At 38.5% G+C, this 27,161-nt stretch overlaps 1 protein-coding gene across 1 annotated transcript; it reads right to left on the bottom strand.

Annotated features, from left to right (window-relative positions):
• Positions 1 to 2,195: 2,195 nt before the first annotated feature.
• SEPSECS (Sep (O-phosphoserine) tRNA:Sec (selenocysteine) tRNA synthase) lies at positions 2,196 to 27,161 on the bottom strand. Its single transcript, XM_086464444.1, has 11 exons — positions 27,048 to 27,161; positions 25,571 to 25,725; positions 23,183 to 23,301; positions 22,937 to 23,095; positions 19,533 to 19,686; positions 15,460 to 15,562; positions 13,084 to 13,213; positions 12,868 to 12,959; positions 5,126 to 5,219; positions 4,382 to 4,472; positions 2,196 to 2,465 (listed from the first exon to the last, which is right to left on the bottom strand). Exons 1-11 carry the CDS (start codon positions 27,159 to 27,161, stop codon positions 2,201 to 2,203), a joined length of 1,476 nt encoding a protein of 491 aa, XP_086320570.1. The 3' UTR covers positions 2,196 to 2,200.

The raw sequence follows: 27,161 nt of genomic DNA, 5'->3' as shown, positions 1-27,161 counted from the left end.
AGGTTTAAAAGGTCAAAATCGGGACAAGCCACTTAATTCTTTCCCTGGATACTTGTTTATAGAGATTTGTTGAAATTTTCAGCTTTCATTTCAAATGGGAAACATTTCAAAGACAGGAAAAACACTACCTGAGAAAGCAGTTCAATCTATAGTAGAAGTGAGTGAATTCTTTGCAGCAGGCAATTTATTATGAGAACATAAAAGGCAGAGGTTTCTTCCTCTCAGAGAAGGCAACTGCTGTTTTCTTTATTCAGTTTCAGGATATTATTCACCAAATGCTTATTTTAGCTGCTACCACGCACCTCCCTAAACTCTTGTACAATAGTTCTAGTGTTCGCAGTCCGTGACTAGTCATCCAAATCAATGCTTTATACTCATTCAGGCACAGAACAATATCAAGAACCAGGACGGTTTCACTAAGGCCTCGTGGTTTTTGCTGGCTGCTCCAATATACTGAATACCGAGGCAGTGAGCTGCAGAGTTTTGGCTCCCAAGCTTGTGGAAGAGCTTTAGTGGCTGGAAAAAACGAGGTACAGCACAGTCTCAATAAAAGAAAAAAAAAAAAAAGGGGGGGTGGGGGCGGGGAGAGAGAAAAGACATTTACATTTCCTTATAGCCGCAAGGACTCAGTGGCCAAGTTATATTACACTTCTCCTAGGACATGTTTATACAGCAAACAACAACTGTGACTGCAGTCCGGGGAGCCATACCTTTGCAGCCTTTAATCAATCTAACGTGTAACTGTAGCTATAACAAGGTAGAAGCAGCAGTTCAATTGAAGCTTAAGATACAATGGGCCTCACTGAGTGAGAGCACCTTCATGATGATTAGCACACTGTTAACTTCTGCATATTAATATCATCTCTTGTATCAATTCATCTGAACATGCTGGATAGACAATCCTTTCAAAAGCACCACTATTTTGATTAATTTACAGAGGGCTCTGAAGGAGACAGGTCTCAGACGCCAGCAAACAAAGTAGCTAGAATATTTCCTGACATTTGGAACTCATTAACTGTGGTGTCCCAAGTATTACTACACTACAGACAGACAAAGAAAATGTCTTTGAACATTAAGCTCATTTTGAACAGTAAATGACATAAAAACTACGTACAATGTATAATTGCATTTAAGAATAACTAAAAGTTTTGCAACATACAGCATTGTCACTCCAGTGATATGGAACCTTTGTTTCGGGAACAGACTCTGAATCTATTGTTTGCTGAGTGAATTCAAATCAGCAACTGCACACAGCCACAGAAGCAACAGTGCCAATGGCAAGAGACACTTCAGAAATGGCAGTCTATAAATTTTAACAACAATGGACTAAAAATGCCAAAATACCCTCAGGTCTCCCTGGCTCTTGAAACTGCTGCATTAATCCCACAAGGCATTCCTCCTTTTCAGTGGGCCTCTGATCTGATTGCCCTATCAAAGGAAAGATGAAATGGAAAAAAGAAAAAAAAAAGAAAAAAAAAAAAAAAAGATGACTGTACCTCTCCACTCCACTCTGCTTTCATTATTAAAATTTTCTTTGGGTCACTGAACTATGCAAATGTTTCCAAGAGCTGAGTACTGACAGGATATGAGGTATTCTAGGTTTTCTTTGCCACTCAAGGCTGCTTTGTTCTAGGTAGTTCATGAGGTGAGAACATCTGAAAAAACACTACTATTCCAACTCTATAATTTCCTCATGCAGTTTGAACGTTGTATTTAGTAAGGGCTATCCCAATACTTGCATAAATCTTCAAAAAGAAATGAAAAGTGGCAAGTATGCTGATGAGAAACAAGAGGTATTTTGAGAGCAGTGAAACATTTCTTACTGGATGGTCTATACCTAGGAAGGAATTCAATCACTGACACAGAAAATCTTGTTAATCAAAAACACATGAATAAGCATTCTGTGATTTGTTGAACACTGGTCCAAATAGTCACCTGCAGACTGAAACACCAGCTCAAGGTCTTTATTAACGTAAAGCTTTACTTTGGCAGATATTAAGTGCATTCATATGCTACAAAAAACTTGTGTCTGGCCCTTTGTCTTGGAAAGAGTATCACCTACTTTCTTTAAAGCTGGATTTCACTCAACTTTTTTTTTGTTGTTTTCAAATCAGGAATAACTTTTCTGTGCTGCAGATTCACAATGCTAACCCAATCCAAACCCGACATACTTCAAACAAAAGGGTATCTTCCTGTGTTACTACACCTGTATCTTCTGGTCTTCAAGTTGTTCTGTGCCTGTATTAGAATTACTTATTTCATTTACACTTTTTTCTTTCTTCGCTTCTTTTCTAGAAGCCTTCAAACACTTGTCGAGTCTTTTTAGGAATACATCTACATCTTGCTTTTTAATTCCAATTGCTGAGGCAGCATTGAGGTAAGCACAGGGATAGTCATTTGTGTGTGACATAAAGCCTTTAAAAGTGTAGTTATTCACTGTTTGCACAGACCCACAGGGAACAACCCTGAAACAAACAAAGAAAAATGTGATTCAGTTAAAGATGCTTTGGATGTTTTACGTAACACCCTATGACGAACACATTTACACATGTTCCTATACAGCGTACTATCTGCTAACTCGAAACAACTTCACATAAGCAGGCTTAGATCAGGCATTCTCCAAGTTACTGCCCAAGAATCACTATGAGGGTCAATAGTAGCAGATCCTCAATTAGCTCAAGTTTGTCTGCATATGCATATGCCCCTTCCCCTCTTCAGTTAAATTATTAAGGTCATTACTACTGGTATTTATGAACTCCCCAGTGTGGGGGGAAAAGACATCTGCAGCAAACTTTCCTATTCCATAACTAGCCCCATCTATCCGACCTGGGTCAGTTCACCCTCCACAGGCAAGCTGGTAACCCTGAGTTCCCCTGCAACACCATCGTGACAGCAGCCTTAGGGCAGACACCTGCTTGGCACAGGGTACTGCAGTCCAAAACGTCTGGGTTCACGTGACTTGGAGGGCTCAGGATACCAACTTCCTTCCATCCCTTCCTCTCTACTACGTCTCCCTTTCCCCCCATCCTACAACGTTAACCTCATATTCATTCTCTCCTCCTAGTGGATATTTTGCCACCCCTTTTACCTGTTCCTCATACTAAGAACCTCTACCTATTACACCCGATCTCTCAGCACTTTCAGCACATATTCATTCCCTGATAAATCAAGACCTTAATCCTTACCTGTTAAAGTAACAACTCGCCTTGTAGCTATAGTTAAAGCCTACACAAGCAGTTAACGCTAATCAATTGATAAGAATTTACTACCTCTATAGAGACATTCCCTGCAGTTCTTGAAAGAAACAGCATTCAGACAAACACCATTAGGATTAGCAGATCCTTCCACTGTCCAAGTGCTCTCGCCACAGGCTATGCAAAAGCCACTGTGTGCTAGTGAAGCAGGGAGCTGCTATTCCTACCACTGACATTCAGGTCAAGCATAACATTTAATATCTGTTGAAATGCTGGGTCAAACAGTGTATATACTATAAAAGAATTATTCACATAAAAAAAGGAAAAACCCAAAACCTTTAAGTTAGGCAAAAAATTGGAGAGTTTTAACTTCAAAAATTGAACTTCTTGAATCATTTCAGCCAAAGATGGCCGAAATTGCAGGACAAGCCACGGTTAGGACAGGCAAATTAAAAAGAGCATCTAACTACAGTACATATAGATTTACTGTCATTTATCTGTGCAGGAAGTGGAATAATCCAAGCTAATGAAGCATACCTTCTGATGTGGAAACATCCAGCTCTGCTACAAAAAAATGACATTAAGTCTGTGGCAGAAGTTAGTATGGCAGCAGTAATACTCAGATTAAGGAATCCTGCCAAAACAAATTTTAAATCATTCTCTTCTTCTAACAGGTTTAAACAAACAAAAAAATATTTTAAATTATTTGGCTTGCATTTCCACATACCAATGTCTCTAAGAATAAATTCAGCCTAGACAGGCTCAGGTTGTAGATTTTTAATTTTTTTTTTTCCTTAATTTTTTTTTAAACACAATTAGTTCCAGAAAGCAGGATTTTCTTCCATATGACAAAAAGCTATGCAGGGTATTAAAGGCTTATTCCCCTGACATCCAGCACAACCATATTTGTGCTGCAATAAACAAAACAAAGATCTTCCCTAAGCAGCTTACAACTTAACTATAAGATCAGACAACAGCTGGAAACTAAATGAAACTGAGGGGTACTAGGGAATAATGACACTAAATTAAATGGGCATAGATTATCTATTTAACCTACCAAAGCTAACAAAGGGGGCCTCATTGCTAACTCAGGCAGGCAGACATTATCAGTAGGTAACAAATATAGGTTTTCATAAAATAGATGCTAATACAAGCCCCCCAATTTTTCAGACTCATGGCATACTCACCTTGCTCCAGAAACTTGTCTTGTGAAAAGCATAGATCCAAGCTGGGTAACAGCAGCATCGTTATTTTCATCTAGATTCTTCAGCGACATAGCTAAAGTAACAAAAGGTTGGGTTAAAACTACTACAAAGCTTGTTTTTTTCCAAAGAATCCCCAAGGACAAGCTGTTTTCCAACAATAAAAATCTAGTCAAATATTTGCGTTCAGACACAAAGAAAAACAGAAATACAAATACTACATTTCATAATTTTTAATTTTCCTCACAAGCTGTCACAGATTACTTCTTTGGTTAGACTGTACACAAGGCAGGTTCTGTACAGGTACGCAATATTAATTTGGTGTTCAGCAGAATTTTTGGTTAGAACAAATATCTTGAGCTGGAATTACACAATCTCTTTTACAACACTATAAGATGATGGTCAAAACAATTAAACTGTAATTTGTTTTTAAATCTACTTCCTTAAAAAGTATTACTACATGCTAGTATCTTCTGCCTGCCTTGATTACAATAACTGAGTATGCTGGACATGAGCAATTCTGTAAAAAAAAAAAAAAAAAGGGCCCAAGTCACTATTCTACTTTTATAGTAGGTTACGTTATTGGGTTCAAAAGTTTCATACCAGCCTAAGAACAATTTAATGGACTGTAGTGAACAATGTTCAATATATAGGAACTGTATGTGAAAGTGCATTATGAATGCACAGTATACTAGAATTTTTTTTAAAAAGATAAACAACAACAATTACCTAAGGAAATGGGATTATGTGGTGTGTCTAACAGTCTCTCATTATGGTTATCTGCCAGCTTCTTCAGCTCACTTGAAAGATAGGAAAACATCTCCTGGAAAATAAAAAAGATGCAATATTTTTGTTATTAGCTATCAAACAGCGAAAATAGAGCCTATTTCACAGAACTGTTAAGTCTCCATTACATCCTACAGGTGCCCAGCTGATCCTCTTCTCATGTGTACCAAGTAAGTGGGCCAGACAATTCTCTGAAATCATTCTATAAAGGAAAGCTGCATTTCCTCAACACTGTTCTTCCCCCTCAAGCTGCTACGAAGCTCTCTATCCAGTCTAATATACACACTTGGGATGTCAGCCATTCTCTCTGTGGCCCTGAAACCTAGGGAGGTAAAAATCTTGAAAAGATTCCCACTGCACAGCAGGTCTTACTCCACCCCACTCCTGCAAGAGCTTCCCCCTCCCCTAGCCCCCTGAGCCACAGAGAATGAACTGTTACCATCACAGATGGCCACGTTATGGCAAATTGCTCCTTACTTTGTTTTCTATTACTACATTCCAGACTAAAAGTAGTGCATTTTGTTACCACATATCACACAATCCCAATTACCACTAGTACATAGGCTTGTTTTTCTGTATGATAATGGCAATACAGTCTCTTAAGGAGAAGGCTATGAGCATACATTTGAATGTATTTTGTTTCACACTATATATAGTCTCCTGACTACTCAGCTCAGCTCTTCCTGCGACCAACCCCTCCTGTTCAAGCCTACTAAAAGAACAGAGATATCTGAGATAGCTGAATTTCTGCTATCACTTAATTAGATTGCACCTTTATTGTGAAAGTGTCATAAAACTGAGATTCATAAATGTTTTGGCTCAGAAACAAGTCGCACCGCACATAAAAGGCTGCTTCTCTTACTTCATCCGTATTTTATTTCCTCCTTCTTCCCCAGTAGTAATCTATGATAATTGCTCATGCTCTTCCTCAGTTTAGCATCTTCCCCTTCACACATCAGCTCAAAACACTTATGGACAGGGTGAGAATAAACACTATTATTCTTATCGTATCCTTTGGCTTCTTTCCCATCCTCTTTAATGCTTAGTCTCTCATAAAAACTAGCAAAAAGATACCAATACTGGGTAGTCTTTTTAAGACATACTGAACACCAGATTTTTCCCTTCTCTGGCCATAAAGATTGTGCTGCTCAGCTGCTTCAATGTGACTGCCTGTTTATAAACATCCTCATCAATTTCTGGACCTGACAAGTGATTTTTCATTCTTCAAACAGAGATGCCGCTCCTGTTTGTAGACCAGTATCCTGTTCTGACCTGTGCACTCTGACAGATACAAATTATACCTTGTGATCAAAATTCTGGTTTTGAGCAGAACCTCCCAAAGGTCTAACAAAACCAAGTGAGCTTTGTGGTAGCTAAGTTAGAAGAATGCTACAGCCGCTTTTCTTGAGCCACTGCAGTGAACTCAGTCTCACTTTGCAAGTGACCAAACGAAACACAGCTCCTGACCTGTTCTTCCCAACACCATAGAATGAATTCATCCAGAGAGGAAAAAAGTACCACCTTACTGTCTACCAACAACAGCATAAAGCTTCTGTAATACTTGCAACAGCAACAAAAATTTTGGGAGACACCTATGGTTAATTATCAGAGCTTCAACTATGTGAAAAATCATTCTTATTTTTCAGAGGCATTTGTAAATCAAGTGATTTTATGGTTTCAATTCATCAGTTTATTTACAGTTGACTTGTAGAAGTTGAAAAACTTTTGTGTTTCAAATATTCAGACACTTTTGCCTTCCTTCTGGTCCCTCACTGAATATAAACCCATTGCTCATTTGTTATTTGCTTTCGACAATAAGCATCACCAATGTGTTAGCCGTTTTATTAGCATTTTTCTGGAATCCACCCATAAATTAATTTGTGCTCCCTCTGCTGGCTATTTACTTCTGAAACTGAAGCAAATTATTGCAGAAACACACATAAATTGCACCTACTATGGAGATACTATTAGTGAGATTGGTACTGAGAAAAACCTGTACTGGAAGAGGAACAAATGCCCAAGTAATTAATTTTTGTGTGTTGTACCTAGGGAATTCTCTGTTGCATCTCTTACACTATTTATTACTGAAAGGACTGCAAGTTGGTATAACCACTTATCTACCCATTGTATAAATATATAAAATTTAAACTAAATACCAGTTATACCAGTTACCAGATAAGTCTTTACATACATGGGAATTTGTTAAAACAAGGGAGAATGGAAAGATGGCCAAAAAAAACCCCAGCCAAGTGTGTATTTTTATCAGTTTCACTGAAGCTACCTGAACACAAATTCAAAACCTCTTATTTTTATGAATGACACTATTTTGCATCTTTCCACTGGAAGCCCTCTAGGTATTTTATGCTTCAGAAGTTAAGCAGTTTGTTGCAAAACAGCCTTTCCAAAAAAAAGGAAAAAAGCAATATTTTTGTGAGGTCAAATCTATAACCAACCTCCATCACTAAATATTTCTGTTACGTGGAAAACTTGTAAGCACCCTAAGCAATTATATAAAAATAAGCGCTTACAGAATTGATTTTCTGGGGTAGGTGCTCAAGTTTTCTCCACTGAAGCTAACTATTACGGTAAAGTTGCATTGAACAATCCAAGTGCTAAATGTCAGTTAAGTTTCATTATTTAACTCACTCCTTCCCCTTCAAAACTTACCACAAAACCTCACCAGGCTAGTTACTGAATGAATGATAAACTATGTGAAAATGTCTTGCACTTCTTCCAGACTTTCTAGCATATAAAACAATAAAATACCTCAAAAAATACAAAGAACAAGTCAACAATGGTGTATGTGTCAAATGTGCCAAAAGACTAAATTATTTGGACAAAACGGCCTACTTCCACATATGTATACAAATATATTTTTAAGAAGTTTTGTAACAATTATCAAATTTACTTGAATCATACTGTATTTATACTCTAAAACTATTTTTTAATAGAACCTACACTAATATGGGTGACTCCATTTGGTGCTCCATTGTGACAGGCACTGTTCTTCTTCCAAATGAAGATAACTAGAGGGAAACAGTAAGTCGAGAGAAAAAGCAGAGGTGGGTATTAAACATGTCATTAGTCTCATATCAGGTGACAGAGAGACAATTGATGAAGGCCAGAAAACTTTTTGTGCATGGTTGAAACTATACTAGCTAGTTCTAACCACCCCGCTTGCTTACGCTCCGAGTCTGTAACACTGCCTTCCTCCCTGTTTCACTCTCACCCAAAAAGACGCAGTGTCCTCAGAGAGCAGCCATACAGCTGTTCATGGCACTGAAGCAGACACTCGAGAAAAGTAATTTTACCACCTCCTTGCACTAGATACAGACTGCCAGCTCTCATATGCTGTACCTGAGGCTGATCTGGTCCCATTCTGAACTACTTGGCAGCAGCTGTTTTGTCTACATTTAGCCCATACCCGGGGCTAAGCCCAACAGTCGCTTGATCACCTGACAAACCCTCACCAGTCAGGGAGGGGAACAGGAAAAAATGAGAGAGGACTCTAGCTGGAAGTACAACAGATTTCATGAAACTACCACCAGTACAAACAGAAAATACTCAGCTGAACGAATATGCTATCATCAGAGCAGTCCTCAGCAAAAGAGGAGGAGCAGCAGAAGGAACCCCAACAGGAATAACCTCACAGGAGCTCCCTCTCCTCAATGAATCACCTCCCTTTTTAATGACCATGACATGATGGGATGGGCTACACCTGTAGCTAACTCAGGTCAGCTGCCCTGGCTGGCTTGAGTCTGCCAGCAGCTGGCCTATGATTCCATCTGAGCCAAACCAGGACATGTTTACAATGCAACCATCAGAGCCACTCTTCTGCTTTGGGTGTTAGACTGACCAGCTGCATCCAACCAGACCACTTGGCACACCACTTCACGCAGACAAAGAGAAGCTGCAGCACTGAGCATGGAGAACTGTTAGCACACGCCCCAGAGCCCCAGCAGAAGGCTTACTTTCTTGAAAGGCAGCCACACACACCAGAAACTGTACGTGGACGTGTGTGATACCTACATATACTGTACACCCTCATATACAGATTCTCTTGCATTGCAAGATCAAGAGTTTTATTCTGAATTTTGAAAATTTTAAAAATATTAAATTAATTGCAGAACCTTTAAATCTATTTATCATATAAAAGTAACTTAACAGAAGCTGCCCAGTAAGTCTTGCCAACCTGACACAGTAACACTAATGCTGACAATCACCACACTCGTATTTTTTAAAAAGATCTTTCTTAACAACACATTTTCTCTTCAGCACTTGCAAGACCTCTATATCAGGCTCCTTGTAGGCCACACCTCTCCAAAACATGCTTTAAGTACATAGGCCTCTCTGAAGCTTCCATTCATACTCGGCACTTGTTTAACTACACACCACCATTTAAGATAATGACTACATTCACTTAAACTATTTTGCCTCCAGCCACTCTAAAATTTGAATATGGTTCCACATATTTCACACGAGGAAAAACCTGCAATATTAGCACACTTTTGACAAAATACAGGGGAGCAAACTGACTAGACAAAAGAAAAAAAAAAAAAAGGAGTAACAAATATCTGTCTTGTAAGAATATTTGATTTTTTTACATTTTTAATATCCAGCATTAAATGGATTTTCTCTTATTAAGTTCAATCATAAGTAGAGCAGCAATATAAACTCACACTGAACTGTACAAATAATCAATTCCTGTCACAATAATTACATCAATGATAAAACATGAAATGTAAACCCAGTATTTTACGGAACTGTAAAACCCAAACAATTTCCTCCTACTTGGTGCGATTTTAAATATTTTAGATACATACTCCATAAGGACATAAAAATGACTCCAGTTAATCACTCTCAGAAAGCATACAGACAGATGGATACAGACATAAAAAGCTCCAAGTAACACAGAAATACATTTAAGAAAATCAGAATTATCTCAATCATTAGATTGTTAAGGAAAGTCTAATGCGGAAACCCATAACTACTGAAAACAAAAGGAAGCCATCACCTCTTCAATAGTATCAGTATAATAATTAGTTAAATGGATCAAATGGACCACCTGATATGGTGAGTCCTGAATGTAAACCCTGCACGTAGGGTCCTTGCTCTCCATCGGTTCTGAGGTGACACCTGAAGTCTACTGTTTATGCTATTGCACAGCGTAACCACTCTATTTGCTACATGTGCCCTGGTTCAGACACACACATATGTATGTGAAAATACAGAGTTCTAAGACCTGGCGATGCAGAATACGGGACACAACATAACCTGTACTGAGGAAATCAAAGGAGTTGCTACAAAAACGTAATATTATGAGTTCTTCAAAAGCAAAGATATTAACAAATTTGACTATGGATCAGCTGTCATTATCTGCATTACAAAAGGACCTAGAATCCCTGAGATCAGAAACCCACTGTTCCGAACACCAAGTAAACACATAAAAAGGAACACTGAAAATTTAGAACAAGTGAGAAAACATTACTGTTGGTGGTTTTTTCCCATCCTTTCTCTGGAAACATCAAGGCTAAACATGACTGTTGAAAACATTCCTTTTAAAGGTTTCATATATGGCCACCTTTATTCAGACACTTGGGCAGCATGTGTGGGTTACTCCCTTGCTCTTCTGTCCTCAGATCCATTGAATCACTTTACTTCTTCATATCATAACATATAGTCTCGCGCTCTTGGACAATTGCACACTCCATGACTGCCAGCTTGTCAGAAAATCCCACTCCATGTACATGCTCCTCTCCCTCATATAATCTCTTCCCTTCCTACATTAAACAGTTTACCCATGTAGAAGAAAAACTGGGCAGACTATTTATCTCCTTGGTTATGCAAGATTAATCCCTTCTCAGTTATATTCTGGTCATTCTGGCTCGAGCTCAAATAACCTGAAGTAACACCCATGTGAATAAAGAAAATGTAAAAAAATACCTGAAGTTTTTTATAGCGGACTTTTTGTGTGAGTAGGTGTAGCTGCACCAATATAGAAAGGAGTACTCAATGTCAAGCTATAAATAGCTCCTGCTGGGAGCCTAATAGCTCTGGTTCTGCTTTCACAGAGCACAGGCAATAAACTATCACTATTACATTTTTACAATTCAGGAACAAACAGATTCAAGCAAAAAAAGGCTTCTATTTCTACAGCAAATCCAATAAAAGAAACATATTTATGCCACATATAAGGCTGTGTTTATAGAGTATACTCACATTTGAAATAAAAAGACCTGAAGTTGTAAAAATATAATGCTTTATTCATTTTAGAATTCTACTTCCAAGAAAATTACATAATTCAAAATACACAGCTACCCATTAAGGTATTTTATTTATGATGGAATTATTATTTATGACTTGGAGAATATTATACTGTCCATTATGTACCTGCTACCAGGGTAAATCTAACATCAAAATCAGCTTTGCAGAAGACACGATAAATTCACTTGAGATTCTTTTGGAGATGAGAGTGAATGGGGAAAAAATACAATGTGCTTTTGGGTCTTCTGAAGACCCAAACCGTACATGGCAACACATACAACAGTCCAGAACAAAATGTGAGAAACTGTATTGCAATAGTGGCAAAAGCGGTAACTGCTTTCAGTGTTTCATAAGACATGTTTTCACTTCAGTTGCACAGATCACTTCTTAGTCATTGTAAGGCCACTAAGCTGGTTTCGTTTTCTATAGTCTAGCTATTCCTATGGGATCTCAATTCCAGTACAGAATTTCTAGATGTTTCTACAAGCAGCTAGAAACAAGTCACAGCATCCAGCACTATTGCCCTGCCAGGTAATCAGAGGCACTAGCAAGCTGTCAGCAGGAAACAATTGGAACACAGTTTCTAAACAAAATAATGGAAGAGATCATACATGATTTAAAACTATTAACTGAACAGTACTTAATTCACAGCATTTCCTTACCTAAAACCTGCCACAAAACAAACCCTCTGTGTTAACAGGTAACAATAGCAAAATCAGGCCTGTATGATGTCCAGAATTAAGGACAACTCAAGATGTACAAGTTCCAGCCTTAGACCACTTGAAAGTTTGCGCAATGCAGCTATACACAACATAAAACATACAGTCTGTGAGAGGCAGAGAAGAAACCTAGCTCTATTATCTAGATGAACACCCTAAATGACAGTATTTTTCTGGTTTTGTGGCCAGGCACAGTATTTATAACCTAACCAGAAGCTGTGAGTCTCCAGACAATGCGGTACATAAACATTTAATTAAACACTATCACAGCACAAAGGCACAATAGGGCCAAATGAAGAAAGGCAGAAACCCCTGGGTTACCTCTGAGTGTCCAATCTCGTGCTTTAGTCCTGGAAGCAGCTTGACCATAACACAGCACGGTACTTCTCAGATTAAGCTTTTGTGGGCAAAATCCTACTGTATTAGCCACACTTTAGAACAACAAATATGAATATTGTACAAGATAGTACAGGACCTCAGTTTAGCTTTCTGGTTTGGAATACAACATGGAAATCATGCATCCTCATGAGCACCATTTAGCCAAGAAGTAATTATATCATACTGTCTTTCCAGATTCAGAGCTGTGAGCTCAGAAGTTCAATGGCTTTCTAGACAGAAACTGTATTTACTACACAAAGCAGTTTTGAACAAGATTTTTTTAACAGCTGACTTCAAGAAAGTGCCACTTGCCAGAAAGCTTACCTTTCTTTCTTTCAGTAACTGTTTGTAGCCGCTGGCACCTAGAGACAGAAGTGTAATGAGGACATCTAAGGAAGGAGACGCAGATGCTCTTCCTGAAAAAAAGACCACAATATACAGATTAAATCGGAAAAAAAAAAAATTATGTGAAAGAAAGCTGATAATCCAAGTTTTCTACAGTTATTTCGTATGGATTAAATCAGTCCATGAACTAGTTACCTGGATACATTTTGCTGATCTCCTGAATGAAGGACTCATTGAAGCCAGCAATGATAGCACCACCTACTGGAACCATAAAATTTTTGTCCAAGCTCTGAACAAAAGCATCTATTCGGCCTACTCGAGCGCCCTTCATCAAAAAGGAACAAAAAAAACCCCACAGCATACATTAGGAGAAAGGAAACACATGATAGCATCATAATTGCACAGCGATGTAACTGAAAAATATAATTCCTGAAACTCTCTCAGATATTGTACTTGTGATGAAAAATTAAAAACCATAGTATTACTTTTTCTTAGCATTGCTCACTATTATTACCATTGTCTGCTTACATATTTACAAATTACAAATTCTTATTTTGCTGTGATTTAAAATATTGATTTTAGTTCCTGCAAGTCTAAATGTAGCTTATTTTCAACAACAACCAAAAAGAAAACCCTTAGAACTTAATGGGAGTTACACAGTTAAAACTGTACAACCCAAAACATTTCACCAATTCTCACAGTAAAAGGCTACAGGTTAATGCTTCATTAGCAAGGAAGAAGATTTTTCTTGATACGTATATAAATTTGCATTAAAACAAGTGGGTTTTGACAGCACTCCTTATAAGGCTGCTTGCAAAACCAAGATCCAGAAAACTTGCTACAGATTTCCCCACTTCCCAGAAAACAAAAGGTCCTTAACACCTTGAAACTCAGATATTCTTAAAGGAATGTAGATTCTGCAGTACATCTTCAATTTGAGCAATACGCCACTGTGAACTGTACAATTAAAAATTATGCAGCATAACAGAACCTGAAAACTATATTTAAGAACATACATACTATATTTGAATACATACATATTAAAGTACTACAAACTAAACCAAAGAAATAGAAACAGAGTTAATACCTCTGGCAAAAAGAGTGAAAAGAGAGCAGATCCAACTAAACGACAGTTATTATTTCTATGTTTTAATAGCTTAGTGCATGGGAGATAGGAAGAAGCACTCCCGAGTTTGTCAGCTTTTTGATGGGAAGATGAATGCCAGCAGCTATCATTTGACTTAACTGACAGGAGACCACCAGAGTAAAAGCATGACAAATGAAATGGTCTCAAAAGCTCTTTTCTGTGATACTCCTGCAAGTTCTGTTCACACTGTGCTCAGCATGTACATATTCCTAAGTATTCATTAATAACTACTTCCTCACAGAAAGTACATTTTCTATCGCAGGAAATAAATTTTTGTAAATAAATGTAAAACAAATCAGAGCTCAAATGTATACATTTGCATAACCAAAGAACAAACAAACAAAAACAAATCCCAAACAACCTATCAACAAGCCAAGAAAAAAACAGAAACCAACACAGTAACAGTTCTATTTGTTGCTTTATAGTCTGAAAAGATTATCATTAGCTGTATTTCACGCAGTAAAGCTCAGCAATTCCACAGCCCCCTTCACGTTAGAATTTTACTAAACTGGTGAACGTTAAATACAATAAACATGTACCAAGCACATTACAAATAAAGCATATGCCATTTTCTGTTTCACACATCGCTTCCAAGTTTAGTCAAATTCCTTCAGTTTGTCAAGATTTAGAAATGCCTACGTGATGTTCCTGTCATAATTATTTATCAAGTTGGTCTGTGTCCAGATAATAATGTCTTCTTAATTAGACAAAAAAAAATGACCAGCATATTTTAAAATCATAATAGTTCAGGATCCTGTGGATCTTGTAAAAAAAAAAAAAAAAAAAAAAAAAAAATTCGCTCTATTCTTTTGATACGGCAACAGACATAAAAGAGAAATATTGAAGAAGCAGTGCACAAACATTGCAATGAGCAAAAATGCCAGAATTCTAAGTTTCATGGCTGATCCTAGATATTAAGCAACCTCCTCTTCAAACTAAACAGCAACAGAAATAAAACTTCTTCGAACATAATATTGAATTTAAACCAGTTTCTTCAGCCGTTCTCTGTGCCAACAATATTTTAACAGTGACATCTTGTACCTCCAGTTGAATAACTGTAACTCACATTCTGTTGAAGACTTAATCCCTGTTCAAGTATGATCCATTATTTTATTTTTAGTCAACAAGTTTAGGAAATATCTTAAGAAAGCTTATTGAGGACACTTTTCCATTATGAAAGACACTTGAATATAAACAAAACAAATAAATATGCGTTTATTACATGAAAAGCACATAATAGAAATAACAAATATTATTTTAAGTTCTATTTCCCTCTGCTCCGCTTTCTCAGAAAATTGTCAAATATCAGACATGCATGGGATTAGTCTCAAAGCTGTGAAACATCCGATAAAATTTGCTACTGTTGTCTACAAGCAGATATTTACTTGTCAAAAAAATTACTGTTGGAAATAGACAGCTCCTACCTGCTGGATAAGATGCATACATTTTGAAGACTGAACTCCATAGGCATTGTTCACAATATGGGGAATGTCATAATTAGCACAAATCACAGCCAGTTCCTCCAGCCTATGAGCATAAAATTGTAATTTAGAGAAGCACTGATAACTGGAACATAAATTACAAATCAGACCATTAAAAGACTGAAAGGTCTACAAGGAGGTCAAAATGAGAACAGAAACTTTTTTGATTAGTGCCTCAAGGCAGCACTTGTCACCTTAAGCTATAAATGTTACGAAGTAAATTTTGTTAGCTTTCACGTATACTATGAATTGTTGACCCGAACTGGAATTTTTCATGTTTCACGGAAAGGTTTGTCTGGAAACCAGCAAATAGATCCCAAGTCATTCTGCTTCAGATGTAAGCTTTTTTAATACTGCTTTAATGATACCTAACAGAGCTTTAGCTATTCACACTTTTTTTCCTTTCTTCTAATATTCAACCTGAAAATGGCCTGATGGAAGTTTCAAGATGTGTCTGGGGAATCAAAAGCATCATATAACAGGAGGTTTTTACACGCTTTATTTATTTCAGGGAACTAGTATTTCAGCCCTTTGGCTGAAATCGCACTTGCATATTTCAGATAAACTGATTAACAGAAAAGATATTCTTCAAAGGAATGGAGAGCCCTAAAACGTCTGAATGTGGAGATCAACAAATTAAAACTTTGTTCAACTGTTTACTCAGAAATAAGGACAACTCTTCACTTGCCTTTAGAAATCCCTGAAATCACAGTGAGCTCAGCCTGGATTGATTTCTCAGTCAAACTAGGATGTATATGGGTGCGTAGGTCATTTTGGGTAAGGGCCTTCAGCATTTTAAACATACATATGCTTAGGACCCCTTTTTGAAGCACTCCAATCACAATCTATTTAAAAAAAAAAACACCGCATGATTTTCCCCAAACATGTGAATATATTTTAAAAACAAAATCTATTTGAAAAAATAAGGTAATATATAATAATTTAATGTGATGATAAAGATATTATTACAAAGAAAAATCAGGAAACTCTAAACCTCCAATGCATTTTTACTCCGTCTCCTTCTGTACAGCCTCTCACTGTAATTTACTGACATTCATATAAAATGTGACAGAGTATGAAAACATTTTCCAAGAGGTGACATTCCTTTGTATTCTATTTCTATCACACTGCCTAGTATTGTTTTGTAACTCAAAATTCAGCTGCAAACTTCAGATTAAATTTTCTGAACCGCAATCCTTAGAAAAACATCATCACTGTATTATCCCTAAAGAAATCACAAATTTAATGATTAGGACACACCAATAGTATAATGTACATATTGATCTTCTACGGCAGGAGCTGCATGTCCAATAATTTTTCACATTTATCAACATCCTGAATCCTGAACTAGCTAACACTAACAGAATACTTCAGGAAACAACACTCCACAGGGCAAAGTTTTTGCCTTCTGATCTGCTGATCTTAATCAGACTCATTCCTCACCTTCCAACAAAGACTCAAAGGAAAACAGTTGCCCTCTTACAGGCTTCTTTTCAAGTGCAGGTACAGAATTTCACCAAACTGGAAACACAGAGGGTGTACTGCTATGTATGTTTGTCTTTCTCACCTCCTGAGACTCAAAAGAGCAATAAGCTAGCTTCCACAAGTACTGAAAACAGAAAACTCTCTTTACTTCTCCTAAAAATATTCTATTGAACAATTAGATCCATGTTACAATACAGGATGAGAGTGCTACAGTTGAAAAGAATATGTGATTATGCAAAGGGAGCAAACAGTTATGCACAGCACTTGCCTGCTTCCAGAGTTTAAAATGAACCCTTAAAAGTGCTGCTAGTCATATCAGAAAAATAAACCATTAATGTAAGTTTTGCTACTACTCGAGTTCTTGAAAGTCACAAATAGAAATATTTTCCAATTTAGTCTTTCCTTCTCTCCTGCTTGTCAAAGTTCATAAAAATAAAGCTTTGCTCTTTCTTCTAATATTCATGAAAGTAACAAGATACAGAGTTCTGCTAAGTACATAAACTAACTGAAATATACACTTTTTTGCTTTAGTTCTCTTTTAAATACAGTACTTTTAGAGACAAGTCCCAGCAACACCAGGTAAAAGACAGAGAACTGATGTCTCTCCGAGGAAGGGGGTTTATACACTAGTGAATTATTCCCATAAAGTTAAATAATACTTCAAAGGGAAGGTATAGGTACACAGGCATAAAACTCTTATCCTGATCTTTTAACAATCCTAAGCCACTTAAAATTTTAAAACATCACCATCACAACTAAACAAAGACTTACAAATGCAAGACAGTTAAAAATAGACATTTAAAATGGTACCCTCCAGAAACGCTGTAAGGGATTTTCCTTCCCGTAGGAAGATGAATGTTATGGCCTTCAACAGTTGACAGTATCCTTTAAATAGAAAGTGCTTTCAAATCCTCCTATATCTGTGGTATATCATAACACAGTGCCACTACCTAATAATTCACCTCTTAGTTGCAGAGGACAAAACAATTGCATGTCAAAAAGAGGAGGCAGATAAGGAAAAGATTCATTTACCCAAGCTATAAAACAGACCATTCAATTTTGATAGCTGTGATTTAAGTTAGCCAATAAATCTGCAAGTCAACTTCAAGCAATGTTCATAGTATTCTGACAGAATTATATGGTTTTAACTTCCCTCTAGCAACTGGGTTAACCCATGATAAATGCCGGGATCTTTTCAAAGGTAGGAAAATAGTGTGAAACATATCTTTACTTGCCATGTTTCAGAGTCAACAGTGTTTCTTTCCTACACTTGCAAATATTCAACTAAATTTTCCAGATAACAAAGTAAGTAACAAAAAAGAATGCACTGCAGAGGAACACTAAATATGTGTCCTTTAAAGTTTGTGATAAATTAAAAACAACTAAAGTGGAATACCTGAGACATTGAATTTAAAACCATTGAAAAAAAAGCCATCTTACTAATATCTCATACTTCAGTGTACTGCACACAAGCCCATAAAAATGTATCCGTTCAACTGTAAAAGCTAACGAATCCACTTCTTGACACTTAATTTTCATAAGCAAATAAAGAAAGCAGGTTCTGCGAGTAACAACGGTGCTCATTTCAGACAAATGACTAGATATACCAAGTATTTTAGTCAACTCTACCCCAACATGCCATTTTCAGCTTGAGAATTTTTTCAACTATTTCATAACCAAGCTACACGTTGAAATAATGTCTCAGATATTGTATTTCTCATCCATAACCATAATGTTCACCTCAGCTTCAGCTGGTGCTTGAATGACATCTTTGTAGCAACTACAGAAGTTACGTATATGGACACATAATATTAGGAAAGAATGCAACGTATTTTAAGCTTCTTTAATGGTGATTCAACAGCTGGGAATTGTAAGAAGTAGCATCATGCAATCAGGCAGCGAATGTTCAAACCAAGATAAGTTACAGCAGGGTAAATCATATGTTATATTCATACTGCACATCTGCCCTAGACACTTCGAAGAGTTTCCTTATATCAGTATACCTTAATTAGCCCTATAAACATCAGTGTAATACAGGAAAGAGTAACTCAAGCAAAGATTCTAAACTTAGCTGTAGTTTTAGGGTTTTTTTTAAACTGTATTAACAGCCTTGGAAAATTCATCATTGGCTAGAGGAGAAGAGTAGAAAGGGCAACAGTAATATTAAAATGTGGCATTAGCTATGGAACTACACTTCCTGGACTATGTATCTATGAAAGTCTTTCACTACTTCCATGAAATTATAAGAAAACCACTCCCAAAATGACATTCATTTCAGCACCAGAGATCATCATTAACCTAAACTACATGACAGAAGGAAAACCTTCTGCATTATTCTTTTTTAATATACCTTTCTGAAATTGGAACACTGTTTCAACCTGCAATTTTCCTTAAGCATGGGCATTAAAGTAACTTTACTAATTGTTGGCAGTAATAAAGCAATTTTAGGAAGACAGACATTCAAAACATGCAGGTTTTGTTTGTCTGAGTTTTTAAACAGTAACAACACACTTCTTACAAAGACAACTTACCTATCAGGTACTCTTGGAGCAAAGCAAGATGTCGTAGAATGCACACAAAGAATATTTTCAGCACCAAGAGCCTTGATTTTAGCCTCCACTGATTCAATGTCTGTCCGTAGCTCATCGCCTTCTAATACATTTTCTATCACCACAGGCTCAAAACCTGACCAAAAAAAGCAAGACCTGAATGTGTATCATCAAACAGCACCTGACCTCGGTGCTGGGGAAGACTATGGAGTGGTTCATCTTGAGGTCGCTCATGTGGCATGTGCAGGACAACCAGGGACTCAGGCCCAGCCAGCATGGGTTCATGAAAGGCAGGTCCTGCTTAACCAACCTGATCTCCTTCTGTGACCAGGTGACCCGCCTAGTCAATGAGGGGAAGGCTGTGGGTGTCATCTATCTGGACTTTAGTAAAGCCTTTGACACCGTCTCCCACAGTATTCTCCTACGAAAGCTGGCAGCTCATGGCTTAGACAGGTGCACTCTAAGCTGGGTTAAAAACTGGCTGCATGGCCAAGCAGAGAGTTGTGGTGAATGGAGTTAAATCCAGCTGGCGGCTGGTCACAAGCGGTGTGCCCCAGGGCTCAGTATTGGGGCTGGTCTTGTTTAACATCTTTATTGATGATCTGGATGAGGGGATCGAGAGCTCTCTCAGTAAGTTTGTAGGTGACGCTAAATTGGGTAGGAGTGTTGATCTGCTTGAGGGTAGGAAGGCTCTGCAGAGGGATCTGGACAGGCTGGATCGATGGACTGAGGCCAATTGTACAAAGTTTAACAAGTCCAAGCGCCGGGTCCTGCTCTTGGGTCACAACAACCCCATGCAGTGCTAGACTTGGGGATCAGTGGCTAGAAAGCTGCTCAGCAGAAAAGGACCTGGGGGTGCTGGTCGACAGCCGGCTGAACATGAGCCAGCAGTGTGCCCAGGTGGCCAAGAAAGCCAACAGCATCCTGGCCTGTATCAGAAATGTTGTGGCCAGCAGGAGTAGGGAAGTGATTGTGCCGCTCTACTGGGCACTGGTGAGGCCACACCTCAAATACTGTGTGTGGTTTTGGGCCCCTCACTACAAGGACATTAAGGTGCTGGAGCGTGTCCAGAGAAGGGCAACGAAGCTGGTGAAGGGTCTGGAGAACAGGTCTTATGAGGAGTGGCTGAGGGAACTGGGGTTGTTTAGCCTGGAGAAGAAGAGGCTGAGGGAAGATCTTATTGCTCTCTACAGCTGCCTGAAAGGATCATGTAGTGAGGTGGGGGTTGGTCTGTTCTCCCAAGTAACAAGTGATAGAACAAGGGGAAATGGCCTCAAGTTGCTCCAGGGGAGGTTTATATTGGATGTTAGGAAAAATTTCTTTACTGAAAGAGTGGTCAAGCATTGGAGCAGGCTGTCCAGGGAAGTGGCAGAGTCACCATCCCTGGAGGTGTTCAAAAAACTTGTAGATGTGGCACTTTTCAACATGGTTTAGTGGGCATGGTGGTGTTGGATCAATGGTTGGACTTGATGGTCTCAGAGGTCTATTCCAACCTAATGATTCTAAATTTCTGACTAATTGTGGGGTTTTGGTTACAGTATAAATCTGAAAAATGCTCTTGCTTCTATTGTTTTAACAGATTCTTTCAGACTTGGATTAAGAACACAGATACATAAACTGTTTCGTGGTACAATGTCCATATAACTAAAAACTACAATAACATTCTTGTTAAATACTCGACTCCAGACAAAAGCTTACCTTAATGCTTTGCATGCAATAGCAACAGGTTTGAAGATTGTTTTAAAAACAGATTAACCTCTTCCCTCCCAATTAAAAAGAAAGTGTTTAAGTGGCATTCTTGTAAAACATTAGCATACTAAAACAGCTTCTCTAAAAAAAGGATGCCATCAGATGCAGGAATGCAATAATTATCGCTATGAACTGGCTTTCATCACAAGCCTCTGCCTTATTCAATCTACACACTTACAAATTACTTCTTAAAAGATAAAAATGTCCATGTCTGACCTCATTTTGAAAGTGAACTTTGTCATATCATAAAATCCAAGCTATTTCCAAAGTCTTCTGTTTTCTTAAGTTTCCAGTTTAAGTTTGTATTTCAGATATACAACACTTGAACCTCATAAGGTTTTTCTCAAGGACACATATGAGAAACATTTGAAAAAAGGAAGTTATCCTCTTCTTCTAAATGCTGGAATATTTCCAGTTTTGGAATGGGCTGCTCAGAAGAGATATGAAAAACCAGAGAGGGTCCATCAGAGGGCTACCAAGATGGCTGCAATACGGCACACACAGCTCAGAAAGGCAGGCTGTAACATCTAGACTTTTCAAGCCTAAAGAGGCTAAGGAGAACATCTAATAGCAGCCCCCAACCATCTGAAATGGAATTCCAAAGGTAAGAGAGCCAAACTCTCTGGGCCCCACAACTTAAGAAGGATGTTCAGGTACTTGAACTATAGCTCTCTTAACTGTTCAAAAAAAAATAACAGATCAATTATTTCCTCACAGCCTTCTCCATTATAAACATAATTTCCTTAGCCTGATGTCCTAAATTGAGCATAATATTGCAAAAACACTCCCACTTTTCTTACATACATGTTCTATTTGTTCTGATCTAATTCCTTTTAAACACCTCTGCGTCTTACCTGGACAGAATCCAGTCCCTGCTACCAATTGTTCAGTCATTTTAATCTAATGAGTCTTTTGTGCAAAAAATAAATGTGTCCTATGAACTAAGACCAGAATCTATGCTACCACCCGCAGGTATGTGCACTGAGCTGGAAAATGATGGTCTCCCTTACTTGCCCTTTCCTTGATCCCATGCATTTGTCTGCACGAGAGGACAACTTCAGCACAGGGACAGACTTCTACCTTTAGCTTACTTATAGTCTGCTAAACAAGGAATTCCATTTGAGACAAATTAATGTTTGAACTAAGAAAGGCACCAAACTCATTTCCTGAGTGAGCTGAGTGACATCGCAAGATTAAAAACAAATAGGGCAGCTAACAATTCCCACGTTCTAAAAGAATGTGCAAATCAGACAGCTTGTCACCTTCTGATCGCAATTCCTATGACACATCTGCTTTTTGCATAAATCTAAGACAGACATTTGAAACATGAGCCTTTGCTTTATATAATTCTCAGGACAGCAAACTAGGCACCTAACTCTGAGAGCGAACTGTAACTTCCTCGGTATTGTGTTCTCTATCGACTACTTTATACACCTCTGTACCTCAGCATATGTCTACACTTTACAAGGCATTAAGAAATGTGTGACTGCACGTTAGAAATCAGGAGTGGGCAAATAAAGCACTTAGACCTACCACGCATTAGGCCTTTTCTGGATCTTACCACATGCATACACATTGATCACTCTGCCAGATGACCTCAGAAGAACGCACTGCGTAACCAGTCAGCTCCTTCTTACCTGCAGTTATCATTGATTTAAAGCAAGATTTCTGGTCTATACGCGGCCAAATAACGTATTTTGCCTTTGGTCTCTTGTGCCGCAATGTTAAAAAACACAGAGTTAGACTCATGCCAGTTGCCATAGGAACCACAAAGCAATTGGTCACTGTCCGGACACCTGCACATAAAAAGCAAGTCAGAAATTAGCACAAAGAACCCACAACATGCTCCCACAAATGAGAGATATTTCCAGATTTACACCTACCAGCCAGCTTTATAATATCCAGAACGACTGAATTCGTAAGTTTGTTCAGAAGGCTAGACCCTGCAGCTTTAGGCTGGACTGCAGAAATATCACCTGACCTTCCAATTCCATGGATCAACCTAAACAAAAAAGGTTGGAAACATACATCAAGTTTTGTCACATCCCAAAGCAATAATTCTCGTTGACTGAAGAGAATTTAATTTGATAAATGATTGCAACATCAGTATCAGCCACAATGAGTTCCACTATAACAAACTACATATATTTGTATGAAACTGTAATTTAAAAATTTTTTTTAACAGTAGAATAAAAATGTTACAGTATGCAAGTAAAAACTTCGAAAAGACCCATAGTAGCAATGCCTTTAGCATCTGGCAGGCTTGATTTTAAGTGCACCTCAGCACTTCTTGGTGTTCGTTGAATTAGCACCACAAACACTGACATGTTCAGACACACAACTCCAAGGAAAACAAAAATCAGTTGCCTATAGTGCAGCATACCATAGACATAGCGCTATCACATAGATACTCCCCTGACAAATGCTTCATCTCCACAGGGCAAAGAAATACTATATACTATGACAAAACATCCTGAAAGACAGTTAGGTTAATGTACCACTTCGCCCATCTTATTCTACATCTTCCTTTCATCTACCTCATTCTGTTATTCAATATTATGTATCATGCAATACCATCTCTCTCTGAATTCTGTTTATAAATTATGTTTATAAACTGAGTTTATAAATCTGGATACTATTTAGCACCTGTCAGGAGTGGAGCATCCTGAAATTGTTTATAACATACAAGCTTACAGAACTAACTTTACCCATGGCTGAAATGCAGCAGCTGCTCAAGTAAGCTAGTAACTACACACATCTATTTACGGCTTTAATTCTGTTTTTCTGTGGGGAAGAGTAAAATGCAGTCTGATGAGTGTACGGAATTCAGAACTTGAAGTACAGTTTAAGCACAATTTAGCTTAATTTTTTTCCCCCTTTCAAGCTATAGGTTGAAATCAACAACAGCTTGGTAATTAATTGAAACTTGCACATAATCCTCGCTCCATCAAAAATATTTTCTTCTCTTGTTCCTGCTGCTATGTTCTTAATAGCTTTCTCATAGTACCACTTTTTCCTTCCTGCACGTACACACTCCTCCCTAAGGAGAAATCCTCCCTAAGACTGGCCCTTAGAATTTATTAAACTGAAAGGAAAGACTTAAGAACCATCTCCTGCTACCTCCATCACTCCCAGTTACCTGTAAAACTTACTGTAGAAATAACTGGAGCGGAGGACGGCTCTATGCCTTTCCTCGCTATTGCTGACACTCATAGGTGAAGGCGAGATGCGAGGTGACAGAGCTGCATCGGAGCGACAGGAGATAACTGCCAGCCCCGGCTCTCTCCGGCCAGCAGCTGGGTGTGCTTTCTCCAGCACTGTCAGAAAGCAATGCTCCCTCGGGTACCCTCCCCAGTGTGACCTTCTACTTCCCTCATCACACGTATCCTAGACTAGAGAGCAGTACAGAAAATGAAAAAAGCCAAACCGATGAATTACTGGCTTTCTTTGTTAATTTTTCATGGTATTGTAGGGCTTATGAAAGCCATCAAGCCTAAGTAATTCAACTTTCTTATGGTAAAGCTTACTAAATTTCTGGTCTCTAATATGCTTTCGTGTTAATCTTTCACAGACAAACATTCCAGGAAATTTCAGGTTGTTTCATTCCTGTTAGGTAAAACATCACAGCAAGAACTTTAAGCAAAAGAAAAAAGAAAAGTACATTCATAAAGAAATTAACATAGAGCCTCTAGAATTACATCATCCAACATACTCATCAAGTGTCACAAGGGCTACAAGCTATTAAAAGCTCTTCTAGTCTTCATAGATCTCTGTACTTCATATAAAATCTATTATAGATGGACTGGATTTTCATGTGCATATCAACCAATCACATTATAAAAATATTAATGAATGTAACAAAATGCAAATAGCTGTTCACTAGGAATGCTCAACACTTCACCACTACAATATGCAGTAGTTTTTAGTAACATACGGCTGAAAAGCTGCACAGTATTAAAAAAGGCAAGTAATGTGTGGATTATTTTAAAACAGGAAGATCTCTGCTGCCCTTGCATGCAGTCAACTCAATATCTTAAGCTTCTATCAGTTCAGCATACAGGGCATAACACTGAAAAAAGATTTTTGTTTCATTTAAGACTTTCCAATGAGTTACTAATGAAAATTCAATACAGAAAGTTGTATCAATTCAATATCATATTATATTGTTTTTCTCAAATGCTATCAAGGTCTCAGATAACAAGACAATAAAATATGCCGCTTGAAAGCATTAATGATAAATCTGAATAATTCAAATCGCCAATAATTTGTACCTGTAATGCCTTCGGGCAACGAGTCCTGACGCCACTCTTCCTTCCCTCTCACCCACACCACAGTTGCCCAGGAAGTTATTGCTATCCATTATAGCAAGTTCGTGAAGAAACAGTTCAATGGTGCTTTCATCCCATCCATCTTCAGGACATTTTCCCTTAATAATAATAATAAAATAAAGGTAACTACCAAACTTGGAAACTAAAAATTAACACAACTTTATGCAACTTTTTTGATTGTTACCCTTCTTTCCCATGCTGAACAGCAGTTTGTATTTTCTCTACGCTGCTTTATACTATCTAACACTATGAACCTGTATTCCAAGTTAAATAATGATTTTTCCATATATTAAGTGTAATTACAGTAACATATCCTGATATTAAACCAGAATACTTTTCACTTTCAAGGGTTTCTTAAGGTACACACAAAACCACCGCAGCACATATACGTTAATTACTCCCCAGAAGACCACAGACCATTTGATCTGTTCTCTAGACAAGAATCTACTACTACACGAATTCAACAGAGAAAAACGGATGAAAGGGCGGTAACTGGGTATTATAGGACCAAAGATATTAACTACGAGCAGAAGGGAAATAGAGTTTCACTTGTAACACATCTTCATATCTGCCTATGTTCCTTTCTAGTTATTATTGAATAGGTAAGGAAATCATTTACAGAATATAACGTGTCAAAACCTGCAACCTCAGACATGCTCTTTCTTGTGCTCTGTACTGCATTAAGATCAGCACTCCTCTTTGCAGAGTGCATAAAAGACACTCAGAGGAAAGGTACCCATAAGCCCTTTAAGCATTATTATAGCAGCTCGACAGCAAAACGAACCTAGTAAGTCTACTTCATTTCTGAAGTGTGGTATGAAAGTGAAGTCTGAAACAGCGGATGATGTGACTAAGGATGTTCGAGAATTGAAACACTCGAGAATTCATTGATAATGATTTCTGCACATTGGAAACAAAGAAATTGTTTTGGCACCTTACAAGTACCACGTTCTACCTCATGTAACAGTATGTTAGTAACTTACTGTTCTAAAAAAAATCTCTGTAACTCTTTGCCAGGCCTCTCTTGGCAAACGCACAACCCGAGGCAACCATTTCTTTTCTCCCAAACGCGGCCTTTCATTCTGGGGCTCCGTAAGGCCTCGGCCAGCACGGCAAAGGCAGCCCAGCCCTCCCGAGCCACCCCCCGCGGGCACGGGGGGTTAGAGAGAGCCGTAAAAGCAGCGCGGGAGCTGCAGGAGGCCGGCCCAGGGGCCCGGCAGGCCGGCGTGCTCTCGGGGCTGTGCGGTGCGGCGACCTCCGGCCGTGCCCGAGCGAGCGGAGAACGGGCGGGATCGGCTGTCCCGCGGGGCCCCGGGCCAGGCCCTCGCCCGCGGGCGGCCCAGCGCTGCCTTCCCCCGCTGCAGGGCGCCGGTGCCGGGAGGGACGGCGCGGGGGGGCCGGGCAGGACGGCCCCGGTTACCTGCTCCAGCAGGGCCCGCAGGCGCAACTCGTGCGCGCGGCGGCCCTGCGCCCCCTGGCGCACGTAGGCCGCCGTCACCAGCCGCTCGCTGGAGCCGAAATTCTCCGCGTTCAT

This window comes from Leptosomus discolor, chromosome 4 (genome assembly GCF_034619465.1).
Source record: "Leptosomus discolor isolate bLepDis1 chromosome 4, bLepDis1.hap2, whole genome shotgun sequence".
NCBI lineage: Eukaryota > Metazoa > Chordata > Aves > Leptosomiformes > Leptosomidae > Leptosomus > Leptosomus discolor.
Note: the sequence above shows the minus strand (reverse complement) of the source record. Positions and strands in the feature narration are given on the sequence as shown.